Source organism: Gymnodraco acuticeps, unplaced genomic scaffold (assembly GCF_902827175.1).
Source record: "Gymnodraco acuticeps unplaced genomic scaffold, fGymAcu1.1, whole genome shotgun sequence".
Taxonomy (NCBI): domain Eukaryota; kingdom Metazoa; phylum Chordata; class Actinopteri; order Perciformes; family Bathydraconidae; genus Gymnodraco; species Gymnodraco acuticeps.
In genome coordinates, this window is record NW_022990501.1 from 189,619 (window position 1) to 209,693 (window position 20,075).

The following is a 20,075-nucleotide window of genomic DNA, read 5'->3' on the forward strand; positions in this document are numbered from 1 at the left end:
TGCGCAGTAGCGTACTTCCGCGCTGTCAGACAAGTACATTCCTGAAAAAGTGAGTGTCGTCAACTCTCTTGACTTCACTTACTCTTTGAAAACACCGGATAGGCTACAAACCCGGAACAGTGACGTTTTCAAGCTAGCTGCTTGTGTCTCACAGCAGATAATGACATTTGCCAATTAATTATTACAGCCCTGTTATTAAGAACAGACAGCTTAGTTGCACGGTTAGCTGTCACTTTAGGGCAAGAATAACTCTTTTTCGTTTGGTGGTGGTTGTCAGCTTTCTCCTGCCAGCTGGTCGCCTTTTATTTGTGTTTACCTTCCTTTTATCTGTCAGCTGTCCAGGCAGGTACAGTATGGACGCTGAGGCGGTGGTGTCGGAGGACTCGTGCCCCGACAGGAAGCGCAGGGTGCACGGCATGCTGAAGCTCTACTACGGCCTGAACGAGGAAGGAAAGGCCGAGGAGGAGGAACAGTCCCTGGATCCCTGCGACATCAATGGGCCGCATTTTGACCCCGAGCATTTCTTAAACAAGGTGAGGACCACTGTTGTGATGTGAACTGATTACACTGTGACGCATAATGTTATTAACGCTGTCTCAATGTCAGTGTTACCCGAAGCTTCTAATGTGAAAACCTAGACCAGTTACCTTTCTAAATGATTGTGTTGATTAATAGACAACACATTCAAATGAAACCAATGAATTAGGAAGAGTCCCATTCAGCAATCATTGTTCACTCCCACATTTGAGTGTGTGTGACCATCACCTGCAGGCAACATGGACACTCAATTTAGGATATTCATTCAAAGGGAAAATAGGCACACATTATTATAGGGGATGCTACCCAGTAGTGTATAAAGTAATTCAAATAAACCCCACCTTTTACAAAATGCAACATTGAAGTGATGAACACATTCATGGATCAATCATTCTAATACCTATAATGAAAAAAAGATCTGTTTCATAACGCATACTTTTATTGAAGGTATTTTTGTATGCAAATACTTTTTAGTCTTAAGAACAATTTTACTTCTAACTGAGTATTTTTTCATTGAAGTATTGCTACTTTTACTTAAGTAAATCATCTGGAAAAAGGTATACTGACAGTGTAACACTGGACCTTGTGCTTTATGTACTGTTTGTGACTGTGTCCTTATGTGTTTTGTGTTCAATGGCAGCTAAGAAGGGAGTGCTCTCTAGCGGAGTTGATGGACCAGGAGACTTGTATGGTCAAGCAGATCCGCTCTTTGGACAGTGACATGCAGACGCTGGTGTATGAAAACTACAACAAGTTCATATCTGCCACAGGTGAGGGAACGCCTCGCTTACTGTTCCACTTGTTGAAATGTTTCATTGAATTGTGCATAGATGGTTCGGATCGTTAAACCATCTAGCCATGTTTTTCCAGACACCATAAGAAAGATGAAGAATGATTTCAAAAAGATGGAGGATGAAATGGATTGCCTGTCTGCTAACATGTCGGCAATCACTGACTTCAGCGCTCGGATCAGCGGTACTCTTCAAGACCAGCACGCGCAGATTACAAGCTCTCAGGTGAGACCTCAACCGACAGTCTGTTTTGTTGAGTCAGTTGTAAGGACGCTGTGATTTTCACATGTTTCTCTTGTCTTGTCCCACCCCAGGGGTTCACACTCTGTTAAGGAAGCTGCAGTTTCTGTTTGAGCTGCCTGCCAGGTTGAATAAGTGTCTGGAGATGCAGGCCTATGCTCAGGCAGTGAGATCCCACCGCCTGGCCCGCTGTGTGCTGCAGCAGTACAGCCACCTGCCCTCCTTCAAAGGGATTCAGGATGACTGTCACGCCATCATGGACAAGCTGGCACTGGAGCTTCGACAGAAGTTCAGGTGGGAATCTCTCAATTTACATTCAGATTAGAGATGCAAGTGTAAAAAGAAAAAAACATAGAAATACAATAGGATTAAAATAATTACGTGACGTTTATTTAGACCGTTGCCATTGTTATCTCAATATTATGTCGGTCTTGTGCGCTTCCTTCTGTCCATTCACAGCTTGTCTGCCATACTACAGGTCCCCTCAACCTAATATATTTCGTTCATATTAATGACTATATGCTCTAGTCTAGGCCCTAGAATTGTGAATCACTGGAAACACAAGAGGCCCTAGAGTCTAGGGCCTCTTGTGTTTCCAGTGATTCACAATTCTTTATAAACAGATTTGTATTGATTGTTTTACACCGCCATTGACAAATTACCCTCACGCCTCTGAACTAGTTGTTAGGCGCCGTGGATGATCAACATCTGCTTTGGTAGCGAAAAGACAATTCAAGCAACATTTGCACATTCATTGTATACCCGATATGTAACGATCCTCTAAACTTAGACACAAAACAAGATAAATAAACTCCTATTTTTGTTATTGCTGCTGCAATATTGTCAATTTTAAGGAAGCCAGGAGGGACAATTCAGTTAGATTCATCTCACTGTTGCATTGTTTATTGCAGATATTTATACTCCTCCACTAAAAAGTAAATTAAGAAAACATTGGCCCAAATAGAGCTGTTTTGTCATTATTGAATGTGCTTGCCGGTACACATCTTTCTGCAGTTTGAACATGTTAAAAGACACATGTATTTCCTGTGAATCAACTATTTCTGCCTACTTGTTTGCCGTTGTCTCTCAGGGATGGTGGGTCAAGCGCCAAAGATTTATCAGAGTGTGTGGAGCTGCTGCTACAGTTGGATGAGCCAGCGGAGGAGCTCTGTGATAAATTCTTGAGCCATGCGCGGTCTCGACTTGAGTCGGACCTCCAGGGTCTGGAAGCAGAGATAAGACCCTACCCGTCTGCTTCAGCCGTGAAAGATGCCTCTGTACGCGGGCTGTCATCTCCTGCCTCTACAGGATCTCCGGCTGCTAGCTCCCCTAAAGCCAGCGCTATCTTTTCTCCCTCCTCAAACACTGACATCCTGGAGTTCATTGACAGAGGCTGCAATGAATTTGTCAGCAGCTTATGTCTAGTAATAACATCCTATCAAGAACTATTTGTCAGCCATGCTCAGACGGGGGAGCTCGCGTCCAAAAACATTCCACAGATGGCAAACGCTAAGCTGCATGCATTTGTGGATGATCTGGCCGCTCGGTATTTCTCCCTCGTGGAGCGGAGGATACAGGAGGAGAAAGGGGTCGGAGATAACTCCCTCCTGGTCCGGGCCCTTGATCGCTTCCACCGCAGACTTCAGGCTGTGACCAAACTGCTGCCAGGCTCTTCAGTGCCATCCAAGGGGACAGAGATCGTGATCCGTGCAGCCACGGAGCGAGTGAAGCAGTACCTGGCCGCCCTGCAGAGCTTCTACATGGACAGCCTGACGGACGTGAGGCAGGCCCTGGCCACCCCTCGGCTCTCTGTGGCCAGTGCTTCAGTGGGCGGAGGAGGGGGGGCCTTCTGGGAGAGATGGTCCGAACAGCCTGCCAGAGCTGGCTCTCCCTCCCTGTCGGCCTCTATTCTCAACCAGATTAAATCAGTGTTGGCATCTGTGCATCTCTTCACAGCTAAGGACATTACATTCTCCAACACAGCCGTATTTTAAGGTGAATAGTTTATTTCTGTGTAACAGTTAAAGAGATAGTTTGGCTGTTTTGAATTAGTCAGTGTATATGGCGGTCGGAACACCTTCAGTAACGAGAAACAGACAAGAGTTATGGCACAGAAGAAGAGCAATGTACTACTAGAGACGAGGACATCAGCAAAACATATTTGAGCCATGTAAAAAAAGGCCCACCTATATGAATTAGTCTAAGGTCTCACGTTGAATGTTTTCATGGCAGCTCTTTCTGATGGGGAACTGAAGCCGCTATCTATGTAGCCGTCACGACTCCTTGAATAAAACAGTCATTTTACATTGCAGAACAAGCAACCTGCTCTATCCACCACTGCCTCCATCGGTTGGTTTGTTTTTGCTATAATGGGATGTCGGTGAACACGTAGTAATCACAGTCACACATCCCACTAACGAGGCAGCGGTGGACCGACAACCCCTTCGTTCTGCTAGGAAAAACGGTTTATTTAGACGGGTTCTTGTGGCTTGAGTGAGAGCGGATAAAAGACAGATAAAAGCTTCAGTTATCAGTCAGAAAGGGCTATCTGAAGGCAAGGTATAGCTAATAAAATATTGAAAACATACAGCGTACATTTAAACTGATATTGAGTTTTATTTAGGTGGCTAAAATGTTTTGCCTTGTTCAGCTTCTGTGCCGATACTGCTGTTTGTTTTTCCAAACTTGGGACTTCCTGACCACCATCTACTGTAGGAAATACACTGACTTTACATAAGTACCTCATGCAACCCCACTTCAAAACATCCAAACCATGCCTTTAACAGCTTTCCCCCCCAATAAGTATTTTCTTCCCAATCTTGAGATTGACAGCTGTGTGTCTTCTCCTCGTAGGGTGAATTCTGCAGCCAGGGTGTGCGTGAGAGCCTGGTGGTGAGCTTTATAAAGTTTATTTGCCAGTCTTCTCGCCAGTTCTGTGAGAGTTCAGGCGACAAGGGAGGTTCGACTCCTCCGGCCCTGCTGTTGCTGCTGTCTCGCCTCTGCCTGGACTATGAAACCTCCACTATCTCCTACATCCTCACTCTCACAGACGAACAGTTCCTTGTGCAAGTAAATAGCTTGAGACTAAAATGTAGCAGCATGCACAAAAGCCCACATTACACTGTCATACTAAAGTATTTTACTTTGTGTTCTTTCTTGCCTACTTAACTGCCATCTAAATACATGTTTTCTTCTTTGTGTACTTTCTCAGCACCACAGTCCCGTAACACCTGTCACAACTTTATGTACAGAAGCAAGGGAGGCAGCGCAGAAACTGCTGAACCACTATGTGAAGGTAGGTTTTCACCTACTTTTCTTACTGAGGGGGAAATGGAGACATCAATGCAGGAAATATTCAACATAACCTTTTTCTCACACGTGTGTATGTTATCTTGTTTGTCTTTGCAGGTTCAGGGCCTGATCATCTCCCAAATGTTAAGAAAGAGCGTCGAAACACGAGACTGGGTCAACACCATCGAGCCACGAAACGTCCGAGCTGTGATGAAGAGAGTCGTAGAGGACACCACCTCCATAGATGTGCAGGTAATGGTTTACAATATTTTCATCTGTGTTATGTACTCAAGTCCACTCTTTATACTTTGTTCAGTGTGTGCGCTGTACGAACGTTCTCTGCTCTTCTACAGGTCGGTCTTCTGTATGAAGAAGGAGTGAGGAAAGCCCACAGTAGTGACTCCAGCAAGAGGACCTTCTCTGTGTACAGCAGCTCCAGGCAGCAGGTCCGCTACGCTGCCAGCTACACTCCCAGGTAAACAAGCTGCACATACACACGTTTAAAAAAGAAAAAATGCATGATAACAATTTGGGTTTTGTTTGCATTCTTATATATTTACAACCGATCAGACTCGGACATTGTTTTTTGTAATCACTGGGAATCATGACACTTAGATGGACCCTTATTTTGATCCCTTTTCAAGCTCAATTATAATTACCAACATGGTTTTTTTTAAATAATGCAGCCTATAAATGTAAAAAACATACGATTGATATGCTCTATTCAAAGTTATCAGATTTAATTCACAGAAACTTTATTCAAATCCATTGTTCCAACAATCATCAACTCTGGTTTGAGACTTTGAAAGAGAGACTCAAAATACAACAGCTTTAGGACTTGAGAGTATAGCCTAGTTTAAGCGGGGTTTCCTGTGTTTAAAAACAGCATATACCTGATTATTTTAGTGTTAAAGTGGTATTAGATTCCATATCGTTTTCTTATTTCTTTGGTATGAGAATAATGCATACTTTGGATGGAGAATATGTACATTTCCTGAATCTAAAGGCAAAATCTATCACTAATCTTGACACTGTCACAAGTTACATATATCCACCGTTAACGCGTATGCATTCTTCTCTCTGTATATGAGTGGATTGGTAAGATAAAAGAAGCAGGCAGCTACTCTATTACATCCTACACTTTCACCCCCTGGGGTAAATTGTTACTGTGTTGTCTTCAATCATAAGAAAAGGGTGATTGTTTTAATTGTGGATGCACTTGAGTAATTAATTTGTGTCTGTCTGCAGTGTTCCCATGGATACTAATCTGCTGAGCAACATACACAAGCTGTTTTCTGAGAGGATTGACATCTTCAGCTCAGTGGAGTTCAACAAGGTGAGTGCAGGTCTTTGTTATTCTGATGAATCTTTGATGGAAAACATCTCTCACACACCTCTTCACTGTCCCAGGTCTCTGTGATGACTGGAATCATCAAAATCAGTTTGAAGACATTCCTGGAGTGTGTCCGCCTGCGTACCTTTGGCCGCTACGGGCTGCAGCAGATCCAGGTGGACTGCCACTACCTACAGATGTACCTGTGGCGCTTTGTCTCAGATGAGAACCTCGTGCACTTTCTGCTGGATGAGATAGTGGGGAGCTCCGCCCACCGCTGCCTGGATCCCGCCCCCATGGAGCAGAGTGTGATCGAGGTCATCTGTGAGCGGGGTTAAAGCTCAGAGTGCAGCACAGTCCTCTCCAAACACCAGATCACAAACACAGACAGAACAACTCTGGAATCGTGTATCGGAGATATAACAGCAGTTACAGAATTACTGTTTAATGTATTGATTCAGATTCAAATGATATTGTTATATGGAATTTGGGTAGCACTTTTAAAACTGTAGCAGTCTGAAGGAAATCAAGCAACATTTGACTGTCGAATCTGACATCATTTTTCAGGCCCTTGCCATACAAAGTGCACAGTTCTTAGTTGTAATAATATAAAAGTCATTTCCAAAACATAGATTATAAGAAAACACCCCCTCTCATCTCCTCTATCTGCAAACTTGAAAAAATGAATAATTCAAGATAAAGCTAAACTTTTAAGCACGCCTTAAAGGAATAACAGTGATTGTGATTGCAGAATATTAACATAGTGAAAAAGTGGAAATCTCTTGTAATATATACATTCTTTTAGGGATCTTTTGCTGAACAATATGCAATATGAATGTCATCGGATTATGTGATCCCTGTCTAACACTAAAGTCACTAAGATTTACTGTAACTCTTGCCTTCAGGTTGGTTGACTCTGTTTTCTGTGACATTTTTCAACAGATACTTGAAGGAATTATATAATGTCTATGTATTCAATTAAATTGTATGATTGTGATCAAAACGGTGTGTTCTTCCTTTGCAATACTCGTTTTAAATAGTATTTTCACAAATATATATAAATATCATTATCAATGTAATTCAGGTGTATTTCACAACGTCCGCAGCCATTCCTCCCAGTATTTCTGTCGCCACCTGAAGCGCTCATTTGATTGGCCAAGCATTCTTCTCTCCACCCTCTTCTGATGACCACGGAGTGATCTGATTGGCTGAGTGACATCTTTGTGTTGTTTAACGTGTATTGGAGGCGTGTCCATCTGCATGCTGCTGGATGGATGCATTGGAAAATAATACCGTCCCATCTACACCTCTAAACCGGTAAGACACAGCATTTACTCTGTCACAAACATTCATTTGTTTCTGCTCTTTATATACGCCTTAGACTTCGTCAATTCATTTTTCTTACGCTGTGAATATTTTAGCATTAGAAGCTAAATGGGACAACAACTAGACGGCCTTTCGTCTCATGTTTCATAATAGAAATGTAGCTGCATGGACACAGGAAATACCAGCGGTGTGAACTGTATTTTTAACTCTGTGGTTTAACAGTCATAATAATTCACAATAAGAGGTCATTTAAATAATGTGAAGAATGGGCTACATAAAAGAATATTTCCGAGTTTGTTCGACACTTAAATCTCACACTGTTACTTCCCTTCGCCTTTTTTATTTCTTATTTTTGTCACCGGTCTATGGCTTCTGAAAGTGTCTTCATGCTCAGAGATAATACAGGAACATTATCATAAATCCTGTATTTTAAATGTCAAGGGAAATATTATTACTACACGTACTTTAAGTATTAAAAGTAGCCCCATGGAAAGTGTCAGAATGGCCTTTTGCTTACTGTTAAACAGTGATGGTAACTTAGTACATTTAAGTACTTTATTTTAGTACCATTTTGAGAGTTGTACTTTACTAGAGTATTTGCATTTTTTGCTACTTTGTACTTCTAATCTACTACAATTCGGAGGTAAATATTGTACTTTTACCCCACTATTCCTCTAGGTACGTTGCAGATTTGGATTAATGATGTGACATTTAATCAACATTTAAATTCAATTTATATTACATCTGGAGTAAATCCACAAGCTGCCTTGCACTATATGCAAAGGAATTCAACTGAGTTCCAGCTTTTCCAGATTTGATAACACTCTAATCAATGCATCAATCATTATAATCAACACATATGATATATTCTATATTATTCAGAAATGGACCAATCTGCATAATGAGTAAACTAACGTTTGTATTCCTACTCTTGGTAGTTTTACTTTTACTTACACAATCTGAGTACTTCTTCCACCTCTCCTGTTAAATATATTGAAATATACTATATAAAAGTTCAAACAACCCAAATGAGGGGATCCTTACATTATCAACAACTTTGGATTTAAAGATATCATAACTTCACGTTATTTGACTTTGAACTATTTTATAACTTGTTGGGGGTTGGCATCTGTCACACTTTGCTGATAAAACGTTCTTGTAAGTACAGTTTGGTTTCTTCATAGTGATTAAAAACACCTGTGTGGATATGTAGGGCCTTCAATCTGTAATAATACCTCATATTACGCTATGTAAACTTATGTATTTTTATATTTTTTACTGTATATTACAAATGAAATCATCTAAATCTCTTGTGCTGTCATTTTGACTAATTTCCATTACCATTTAATTACTATTTAATTGTTTCACAAATGTCTATATTTTGACTGAAATTGATCTACCATCATATTTTCCCAGGAGACCAATAATGAAGCGGAACAGTCAAGGGCTCAAACAGAGACCCTCACATGACACAGAGAGGGAGTTTGGAGGGACCCTGGGTGAGTGACAGGCAGCAGCACACCACAATACATCTACCTTCATTTTATTTAAGCTGTTTTGATCTCTATGTAACCATTAACTCTAAACTGTATACTTTATTATCCTGTTACATTTGCCACACAGCTAAGCACAACCTAAACAAATCCCCTTAACACAATGACAGTAATGTCAGCAATGTTTCATCTCTCTTTCTGTAATCGTCTCTCAGGTGCATTATGCATTCCCATCCTCCTGCCGCTGACGGTGATGTTCCTGATATGTGTGAGTCGATCCCCTGAGGCCAGTTTGCTCCAGTGGCCCCCTGCCCTCCCCTCCACTGACCAGCTGTGGGACCCTCTGGCCCCTGTGCTCCTGCTGGGCTGGATCTCTCTGCATGCCCTCCTCTATGTGTTGCCATTAGGAAAGGTAAGACAAGCTCAGCAGCCTGGGTCAAGGTTAGACCTACATTAAAACCAGCTGTGGTGATGAAAACAGCAATAGGATCCTGCATCTGGACATACACAGAGTTGTGATCATTAAGATGCTTTTCTGTGGATGTGTTAGTTACTGTCATGCCTCCTTCCCTTTTTCTCCATCAAGCTGCTTAGACGCCTTAAACAGACAGTTATTTCGTTTTATTTGATTTACTTACAGTTGTTATGACTTGTTTGGCTTCCGATGATGTGTTGATGTTGTGCCACTTGAGTTTAATACAAATAAAATAAAAATCTTTCTACACACAAAAATAGGCCTTTGTCAAACAAATCAAAACAAAACAGGGCAACACTCAAATAAAAGAATAAACAACTAATATCGTCTTGTTTCTTTACGTTGTGTAGGCTATTAAAACTCAACGGCCTCTTCCACACAGGTGTCCCCTATCTGTGTATCTTGAATGGCTGGTGCCGTGGGAAATGTAGTCTTTTATAGTCTCTTGACTACAGAGGTCACGATAAGGTGACAATATTTGGCCTTTTTTACCAAACCAAAAGACTGGCTCTAACAGTTACCTTTTAAAAAGAGCCAAGCGAGATGTGTTGAATGCAAAGTCTAAGCTGCTGCTGACAGTGGCTTCATGTTTAATAACGTGTTAGAGTTATATTGAGCTTCATGGCTCTCGTGAAAATGTCCAACTATAAAGTCATATTCAAATGTAGCATGCTAAAAATAAGTTACATTGCATTTAGCTGACGCTTTTATCCAAAGCGACTTACAATAAGTACATTCGACCAGGAAGACACAACCTTGAAGAAAACAGAATCATATAAGTACATCAGGTTGGAGCACAAAGAGACATATGGATATTTATAAAGTGCTGGACACAGCGTTAACAGTGGCGCGATAAAGTACAACAGTTCGACTGCAGAGGATAAAATGACCCGGATCTTCGATGAATTTCCCATAGAGCAGCAGATTGAAACGACTCATTCAAATGTGGACTCTGTTCCTATTTTTGACTCATGCAAAGGATATGTTTGATGTGTTCAGAATTAAAATGACTCAATCTACCTGCAGGTGTCTGAAGGATTAGTGCTGAGGAATGGAACGCGTCTCAAGTATCCCATAAATGGTAATTATATAATTCATTCTTACATTTCTTTTTAGGATTTAGCATAATAAATCAATGCACAGTTTTAGTCATATTTTAAATATGAAATAGTTAATGACCATGTTGTATTTGTAGTAATGGAGGATGACTATGCTGTTGGACATAATGTCTACATGAATGTAGTAGAAATATTATTATAGCTGTATTATTTCGAAGTTGTGCTTTACCTAAGTTTGAGTACAAATGCTTTTTTCAAATGTAATACTGCAATGTAGTACAATGCAAAATACATTTGAGTCATGTATCTTCTTTTAACCTCTACAGTCTACACTGATCCAACCTTGAGCTAAAGTTAACTTAAGTTACACAATCTAAGGTTCCATCTTTTCCAACTGTGTCAGTCTGCTTATCCCTTCCCCCCGGGCACCAGCACTGAGCTGTGTTTGTTTTCTCTCCCTCAGGTTTCCACAGCCTGTGCATCAGCGGCGTGTTGCTCATGTTGTTGCTGGGGCTGGGGGCTCCTCTGGGGTCTCTGTTCGAGCTGCTGTTGCCTCTGGCGGCGTGTGCGATAGCGGGGTCATACCTGTTCTCCCTCTACCTCTACATCCGCTCCTTCTGGGTTCCTTCTCATGCTCTCGCTTTGGGAGGCAACACGGGTGAGAGTGGAGGTTCAAATCCCACCTTAAAGTACTATTTTGAAACTGGAGATGCATTTGCAGGGCTCTTTTATTGTCTGTTGAATAATTGTGGTATTCCTGGGAGTATATATCTAACGGCATCAAGTGAACACTCTTTCCAGTAAGCTGACCTCGCTACCCCTGCTGTGCTCGGCTGCTTCTGTAGAAACCTGAGAACATCCATCATTGTGATTCAGCTTTAACTAGCTAACATTCCAGTTTTTGAATAAACAATATCAGCATGTTGTTGCCACTGCTATGCTATTGAGCTACTCCTATGTGTGAATGTATGTTGGAGAAAACAGAATACATTTGCTCTAGAGATAGATGAAAGAAAGATGCACATTTCTTTGTACTGTATCTATTTTTGTCGAATGTACCAGTTCTGAGTAAACATTTACCACACTGCCTACAGCTCACCTTATAGTCTATACTTACCTGTTGAGTGCTTATTCTACATTATGCTCAAAGCACGCTGTGGCTAAGTACAGCTTTGCAGAGCTGCTTGCATGACATACTCAAGCAATTGAAAGCAAAAAAATGTCTCTCCTTTTCTGGTTGTTGTTCAAAGGCATTCTGAGAACTGTAGAAAATAGCTGAAAATAACTGAGAGATGGCAGAGACAGGCAGGTGGTATGAGGCTACACAAATAACACTTCTCATCGCCTATAACAGATGCAGAGGATTGAACATCACAGGCTGTTCTTCACAGCATGTAACCATTGAACTGATGCATCTAAGTGGAATATAGCCTTATTAATGCAATACATGTTGGTGTCAGAATGTCTGCTTTGAAAAAGCATTGTTTCTGGTTTCAGAAAAAGCCAATAAACTGACCACTGATATTGTTTAAAAAGTTGCTGATGAAGTTAACGACATGACAGACTTACATCACATGTAAACCTTATGTTAAATGACTTTTCACTTTTTGCAGACATTTCAATTACACAGTTTGAAAAATCATTCATTTGTCTGTTTTTCCAGGAAATCCACTTTATGACTTCTTCATCGGAAGAGAGCTAAACCCCCGGATTGGAAACTTTGACCTTAAATATTTCTGTGAGCTGCGACCGGGTCTGATTGGCTGGGTGAGTCATTCTGCAGGACAGCACGATCAATTCACATCCCAATATTACAAGTTTAGAAAAGCTTATGTTACAAAGGTTATAAACAGTTCATATATACTGTACTTTATGTTGAGGTCACAAAGATGTGAAACTACCTCTGACTAAGTGCAAAGAGGTGTTTTGTATTAAATGCACTGTAGCTTCATAGGCTCTTACCTTCAAATTACAATTTACTTAAAAGCTCCCCTATTATGTACTTTTTCAACAATGTATTATAGGTCTCAGATATATACAAACATGTCTCTGAAGTGTTTGGCTCGAAATACCAAACAGATGCATTGTAGCATCCCATAAACCCCTCTGTTTCCAAAAGAGCTGATTCTGTGTCTGTAGCTTTAAATACAAATGAACTGCCCCCCCCGCCCCATGCTCCTTAAATCCACCTATTTGGTTTGAAAAAACTCATGGTGCTCTAGGAGGAGATTCAGGTGATTTGGGGGGGGGATGCTGAAATATGCGCGCCGCTGCTAGGGGGCTCCAGCCAGGTACCCAAAAAATAAATAAATAAATACATTTATTTAACTTTTTTTTTTTAAATAAAAAAAATAAGTGGCGACCCTTTTTCATTTTGATTGTTTGTTATGTGTATTTGTAGTATTTGTGTTACTGTATGTTCAATAAAGGTGTATTTTTGCTAAATCTTGAGACATTGCCACTGTATGTACTGGCAGGGCCGATTTTTGGCATAGGCGGTCGTCTAGGGCGCCAGATCTGGGGGGCGCTGCGCTGACAGCTCAGGGAGGGGAAAACACATTTTTGACCGTTGGTGCTCATCCTAATTTTCGGCCTTGATGTAACAACATTCATAATTAAGTAAATGTAACACCATTTTCACCCCGGTTACACTTTTTATTTGCCCTGTACGATGGGTGCTGCAAGTGATGAAAGTGGGGGATGTTGGCTTATCTGGCGCCCGCAGTTCACAGCCAAAGTGGGAGCGAGCAAGGGAGAGAGAGAGAGGGCGCACCGGTACCGGCGCTGTTGTTATTAGAATCTGGTGCTAGCTGCGCTAACGGATATAACCTTGGTTGGCTATTGGCCAATGGTTATACAACCCAAACAAACACAAGTCCAAGTGGCCAAAATCTGATCAGCTCATTTCCAGACAGGTTATTATATAAATGGATCAGGACAAAAAGAGAGTGGGTCTTTTTTCCTGAAACTTTCAGAATCTCTTTACACAGAGGGGACACATGTTGATGTATAAAAGGATTTTGGATAATAGGTGACCTTTAAGAAAATGTTTTAAGCCCCAGCTGTCATTTTCTATTACAAATAGAAAGCAATTCAGTAAAGCATTTATTTATAAAGAAAAAATACCTGCTATTCAAAATGTAGTGCTTAAAACTAAAACCTTAAATGACATACTGTAGTTGTGAACATTGTTTAACTCTTAATGGTGATTTTAAGAGAGCCCAAAAAGACCCACAGGGGGCGATGTTGTTCTAGCATCATAATATGAATCAGAACTTCTCTCCCTGATGACCTGACACAGTGAGCATTTGTTGGAGGGCAGGCATCATTACCTGTGTCTGAGTCATCTATCTAAATGAATGATAATGTGAAATGCCAGTGGGAATGCTAAATGGCCTGCTTTAACAAAGCCCCTCTCTAGCCACTCAAAGCCCGATCAGTTTTTCTTTTTCATAGAGACATTGTTGGAGGCAGTCAAATGATCTGTACATTGTCAAAGTAGTGAGCCCTTTATTTTTCTTAAAACCTTTGCACATGTGAATCTTATGAGGCCAGGTGCGTAGGAGAGGACAGAAAAAGCTTCCACCAACTGGCTACAGACAGTGTGTGGGAGTTCTCTGCTTCCTGTTGAATGTTTAAAAGTCTCCTAAATGTTCTTATGTTTTTAATTCAAATGAAGTTCATAGTCTTTGCGAGGCCAAGGGCGAGCCAGAGTAACATGCTTCTTCATAAATAGAGACTTAAATGTTTACTCTCCCTGCATTTGATCTAGGCGTGAGTAATGTTAGTCCCTTTCAGGAGCACAAATGAAAAGATGATTTATTAGATGCTGCATTTTGAATGGTTGTCCAAGGCTCAGAGAGAGAAAACGGTCTTTATTTAAATATCATGTAAAATATAACTTCACAATGCACTAAAGTACAAATATTTTGACATGCAATGAGCTGACTGATGATTTCCCCAAATCATGGAAACTTTCAACAGTTATTTTTAATTAAAGAAAATTCCCCGGTAAAATTGATCTGAGTTGTATCTTCATGGTTTATTCCACTCATTGTAAGTTGCTTTGGATAAAAATCTCAGCGTAATGAAATCTCAAATATGATGTATTTTTAAGGAAAAGTGTAGAGGCAGGCTGAAAGTGAGGAGGTGACATGCAACAGGTCCCACAGCTGGAATCTTAGAACGTAATTTTTTAATGTGATCTAATTTAATTGTACATTTATTAGGTAAACCTGTACGATATATCTCTGGATTTGACCGTGTTGGGTGCTGTTTTTGTGTCAGTCTCTGAGTGTTTTAGATGACTGGACAAATACTTTTTTCCATCTTATCCATTTATCGTATATTGAGATTGACTACCAAGAAGTGCCAGTGTAAAATGTTTCCTAACTAGTGATGCTAATCAGTTTTTACCTCTCAGGTGGTCATAAACCTGGGCATGCTGATGAAGGAGGTGGAGCTCCGAGGGTCCCCGTCTCTCGCCATGATACTGGTCAACAGTTTCCAGCTGCTGTATGTGGCGGACGCTCTGTGGAACGAGGTAACAGAAACAAAGATCATGCTTTAAATTCTTCTGTCATTATTCAATTATGATTTCCCCCCTGCAGATATTTCAAAAGTGGCGCACCAGAGAGATTTGTAGCTATTATTTTCTTATTTTTGTTTTACTTTATAAACTGGTAAGTTATCAATCTGATCCGTCAACCCTAAAAGTGCACTGTACTGCCCTCTTTCTTTACTCTAGGTACCGCTATAACCTATGGCTACCATCTTGATTTTTTAACATGTATGTTGTTGTTTTTTGTATTGTAGGACTCTGATTGTATTAACTTGTTATTTTGCATTTAAAATCCATTGTTTTTAGGGTTACTTTACAACAGTGGCGATTTTAAACCAATAACACGTGCAGGGGCCAGATTGTTTATGAAAGAGGCACATTGAGTGGAAAAAGGAGACAAAGACAGTGTTCAAGATTTCAACACTTGAAACACTCTGTTCAGTATAAAATACTTATCACAAATTGTATTCTTCTTTTGGAGGGGGGCCACAGGGGGGTCCAAGCTCAATGTTAAAGAGGCACCGGCCCCTGTTAGCCTCCCCTTAGTAACCCCCATGCTTTACAACATCTGTCCAGGGACGACAGATGAAAAATAACCTCTTGGCTAACTCTGTCGCATCTACAGAAATGTCTATTTAGGTGCACTGACCCTGTCAGAAAAACAAATGAAATAACAGATCAAATAACCCTCATGCCATGAACTGTTGTGTTTAAACAGGAGGCCGTGTTGACCACCATGGACATAGTGCATGATGGTTTTGGCTTCATGCTGGTGTTCGGGGACCTGGCCTGGGTCCCCTTCACGTACGGCATGCAGGCGGCCTTCCTGGTGGTGCACCCCCAGGCCCTCAGCTCACTGGGAGCAGCAGCCATTATAGCACTGAATGGTAATCATGTTTGCTCGCTTCTTTATCAGGCTGTTTTATTCATGGAAAAATATGGTGATGTTAACATTTGTCTCTTTGTCACAAGGTGTTGGATATTATGTCTTCAGAAAATCCAACTCACAGAAGAACCAGTTCAGACGAGACCCTACACATCCAAGTGTCGCAAGTCAGTCCTTTTTATAAACATAAAACAAAAGACAAATGATCCAACTTGTCTTTCACAACTTAATTATTTGTATGTCTCTCAACTCGTGCTCTAAATACCTTTGGGTATGATCTCTAAAGTGATTTGTTCTTCTAGATATCTAAATATTGACGCGTTTCTTCGCAGGATTGGAGACCATCGCCACAGCAACAGGGAAGCGGCTGCTGGTGTCTGGCTGGTGGGGTCTCGTTCGTCATCCCAATTACCTCGGGGACCTCCTCATGGCCCTCGCCTGGTCCCTGCCATGTGGTAAGACATCTTTGAAGCCTGTGCAAGGCTCTTATTGCATGCAGGCCACAATGACACGGCACAATCTCTTTGAGTCTTCGTTAGGGAGAAGAAATGATGAGAGAATTTCAGACTGGTGATTTATCGTATCCAGATGGATTTATTGCTAGAAATGTAATGTGTGCATGCACCAATGTGTATATTAGGGCTGTGCAAAACAGTGTTTTAATATATCGTCATTGCGATGTGAAACGTGTGATTTAAAAACAGCATTTTGAAATGTAACATCTTACTTTTAATTGGTGCCTTTTGTGTACAGTTTATGGCTTGATCAAGGAAAGAATATAAAAAATGATTTCCCTAATTGTTAGTATCCTAAATTCCTAAAGTAACTGTTGTATTTTAGCTGTTTAAAATCTGTCTATATTTAACAAGTTAAATCGATATTGCTATTTTTGACAACCTAGGTTTCTGTGGGTTTATCCCTTCCCCATTAAAAATAATGATGTGATCCATTGTTGCTTTGAAAATATCAATTTATAATTGCTTTAAAGCAGGAACTACATGACAAAAAAGGGGAACAAAATTAAGAATCTGATATTCTTTCTATGCCAACCTTCAGTTTCTGACATTTCACGATATTCAGTGCCTTTTTAAGACATTTCAGCAGCAACCACAAATGTATCTTATTTCCTTCCTTGCCTTATTAGATAATTACACCCTGTTTGTGAGGGATGCAGAAGCCATAGAGGCAGCAACAATGTGTTCTCTTTGTTCCTCCGTAAGCTGCCTTATGTTCCCTTGAAAACTCACTTCCTCTTCTGGCTGCTGTCAGACTTTTGTCACAGCTGACACATTCTGCTCATCGGTATTCAAACTCTATATGACTCACTTGTGTAGCTGCTTTTGTAATTGAGATGTACTGTAGTGTCTGCCTTGAATGCTGCTGTAAGAAAGTCACATACTGCTAAACTATACAATCAAAAAGAAATCATGACGGCGTATTCCAGACGTATGAAAGTGGAACAGTGGTCACATCCAGACCCTGACTGAAGGACAAAAAGGTGTTATTCTGAAAAACTCAAATGAGCATTTAGGAGAATAAACACTTGGAGCTTAATCAAACTTGTATTCAGTTCAGGGCTCTTGACAGATTGAAAAGGAAATGTTCAGCTATTTTCAGAGGAGGATGCACACTTGATTACATCTTCTCTGATGCCATTCACATCACGAACAATGATATTATTAGTGGAAAAAGGTGTCATTATCTATTTAAATGAATACAGTCCTCTGTGAATTATATAGGGTATAGTTTCACTTTGTCATTGTTAGTTTCCTCTTGCTAACATTTCATGTGTTCTCGTCTTTTCTTTAGGATTCTCACATCTCCTGCCTTACTTTTATGTCATATATTTCGCCGTGTTGCTGATTCACCGAGAGGACCGTGATGAGAGACAGTGCAGGGCCAAATACGGACTAGCGTGGGACACATACTGTCAACGTGTCCCCTACAGGATCTTCCCTTATGTCTACTAAACGGCAGAGCAGATGGCTGGAACAGGACCAAAACTGTCTCACAACATCCTTCAAGTCCACATAGCAATAATCTGAAATGTGAATCCATTTTCACTTTCATAGACCACAAATAATATCTGGTGCTTTTGCAGGTTTAAATACGAAATGATGTTCACTGGATCACTATTTTCTAAGTTGTTGAATATTGATTTTGAAAGCTCATAGGAGTCTGATAACGGTTAATCCGTACATCCAAACACAGCACAGGCCTTGGGATTCTTTCTCATAAAAATGAGATAAGAAAATGAGTTTTTGTAAACATGAGAAAATAAAATACATTTTTAATTGGAAAATACAACCCTAGAAAAATGACAGATGAAATGCAATTCCATAAAAACATTAGTGCCTTATTTCAATAAAAGGCATTTTTATCATGCTTGTTTTTTTACAATGTCTACTTTTTTTGAAAGCGTGTTTGTAAAATTCATTTAAAAAATAAATTCTCATCATTTCATTCACCTCGCAGACTGTGAATGTCCGGGAAAGCGCTCCGGGGGGCTGAAATGTTTGTATGACTATTTATACGTTTGCCTTTTTGAGTCTGTGCAGATGGCTGCTAACAGCTATGTGAGTTCGTAATAACCTTTCCAACCTGTTATCATCATCCTGCTTAAATGGCTTCTCTCTCCCGTGTTCAAACCTTAATGGCAAACGTTCTCCGAGCCGCTGGGCTTTATGTGTCAGGCTTCAGCTTTCAATTTGCTCTGTTCCCTAATTACTAGTCTCTGAGAGAACAATACGTATATGGGCTGCATTAGTAACTGCTGTCAGAGGCTCCTTAGAAAAGGCCTCAATAATCATTAACGCCGTGCTCCTACTTGAAGCGTTGAATAAGAGCAGGTTCATTCACTGTGTGGGAGGGTATTTTGAATGGACTGCTGCCTCACCTTGAGGAAAGTTCTTTGAATAGGTGGTTACTGAGAAGTACATCTTCCATAATATATAAACGCCAGCAACTTGGCATTTTAATGATGGAGATTGCCTGTTTTTACCTTTTTTTAAACAGATTTAGACCTCTAATTTGTTGCAAAAGACCCCCAATTTGTTTGCATATAATCCCTTTTTCAATTATAACCCTGTGCATATACACTGCAAATAATATTTGTCACATTGCAGTGAGGTGTCCGCATACGTAAGAAAGAGCCCTCCACTAATGCATATACTAATACCTTATATTCACCCTTTAAGCCCATTAACAGTGCAGTTGGCCCCTAGCTTTGTTTACACAGCACTCAAGCTATTTGTGTTGTTTTTCATGTTACTTAGTGCTAATTATGTGCTTGTATAATGCTGCCAGCCAGTGCCTTCATGGTGGCTGGATTCATGATGAAATAACTAACAATATTCTCAGGTTGTACTCTAGGTGTGTGTACTGTTTGTATATTTATTTTCCCCAATGTTGTTTATTATACTGCTCTTGTATTATGTGGTACCTAGCAGATAATAACGCATATTCCAATTGTTACATTTGATGGTGCTGAAATCAATGAAGGGAAGTAAACAAATGGCTACTTTTACTAAACTATTATACACATTTGAGGTATTGTGCTTTGCTAAATTTGAAGTTGCATCTGTTTCAGAGTCAAAATATAAGTCACATAAAGGAAACGTGAAATGGACAAGATAAGAAAAGGGATGTATAAACAGCAGAGAAGAAGCTGCGAGTCTGCAGCTGCAGGTAGGCACAGTTCAAGAGAGATGTTCATTCAAGTACTCACTGACATAAAGGGGTGTGGGATGTGTGGTCTCACCCTGGGTGGGGCTAGCAGTTTGTGAACAGCACGACAATGCAATATTAAAAAATGACTGAAATTAAAAGTGATATCTCTGTTCATTTATCACTGGTTTAATTCACCATCTATTAACCACTCTTAATCAAACACACAGATGGTGGGTCCGGCATGCTAAATGTTATGCTAAATGCTCAGCATTCACTCGGGAGCCTTCAATGAGGCCTTTCTGATGTTTGTATCGGTTGAGGTCATTGTGAAATTGAAACTGGGATTGGTTATAGTGGGACAGAGAAGCTAAGTGGACTGTATATTTAATGCAATGAAAATGAACAGCAGGGAAGT

At 40.4% G+C, this 20,075-nt stretch overlaps 2 protein-coding genes across 2 annotated transcripts; both read left to right on the forward strand.

The window, feature by feature from the left end:
- The first annotated feature begins 83 nt into the window (after nucleotides 1-83).
- On the forward strand, nucleotides 84-7,195 carry vps51 (VPS51 subunit of GARP complex). The gene is given in 12 exon segments (XM_034226564.1): nucleotides 84-533; nucleotides 1,178-1,307; nucleotides 1,408-1,546; nucleotides 1,635-1,862; nucleotides 2,659-3,547; nucleotides 3,549-3,563; nucleotides 4,422-4,637; nucleotides 4,780-4,863; nucleotides 4,977-5,111; nucleotides 5,213-5,334; nucleotides 6,108-6,195; nucleotides 6,270-7,195. Coding segments are annotated over 12 exon segments (2,487 nt in total). The 5' UTR covers nucleotides 84-353; the 3' UTR covers nucleotides 6,531-7,195.
- Nucleotides 7,196-7,432: 237 nt separating this feature from the next.
- Nucleotides 7,433-19,818, forward strand: tm7sf2 (transmembrane 7 superfamily member 2). The gene is made up of 11 exons (XM_034226556.1): nucleotides 7,433-7,509; nucleotides 8,935-9,017; nucleotides 9,227-9,423; nucleotides 10,513-10,567; nucleotides 11,008-11,202; nucleotides 12,208-12,311; nucleotides 14,968-15,087; nucleotides 15,824-15,992; nucleotides 16,078-16,158; nucleotides 16,324-16,446; nucleotides 17,801-19,818. Exons 1-11 carry the CDS (start codon nucleotides 7,463-7,465, stop codon nucleotides 17,959-17,961), a joined length of 1,335 nt encoding a protein of 444 aa, XP_034082447.1. The 5' UTR covers nucleotides 7,433-7,462; the 3' UTR covers nucleotides 17,962-19,818.
- Nucleotides 19,819-20,075: the final 257 nt, after the last annotated feature.

Excerpts from the sequence above, each read along its gene's own strand:
- tm7sf2 (XM_034226556.1), top strand. The coding sequence starts at position 7,463 with ATGGATGCATTGGAAAATAATACCGTCCCATCTACACCTCTAAACCG. Across the intron at positions 10,568-11,007 it reads TCTCAAGTATCCCATAAATG|GTTTCCACAGCCTGTGCATC; the intron begins GTAATTATATAA and ends TCTCTCCCTCAG. Across the intron at positions 16,159-16,323 it reads TACACATCCAAGTGTCGCAA|GATTGGAGACCATCGCCACA; the intron begins GTCAGTCCTTTT and ends GTTTCTTCGCAG.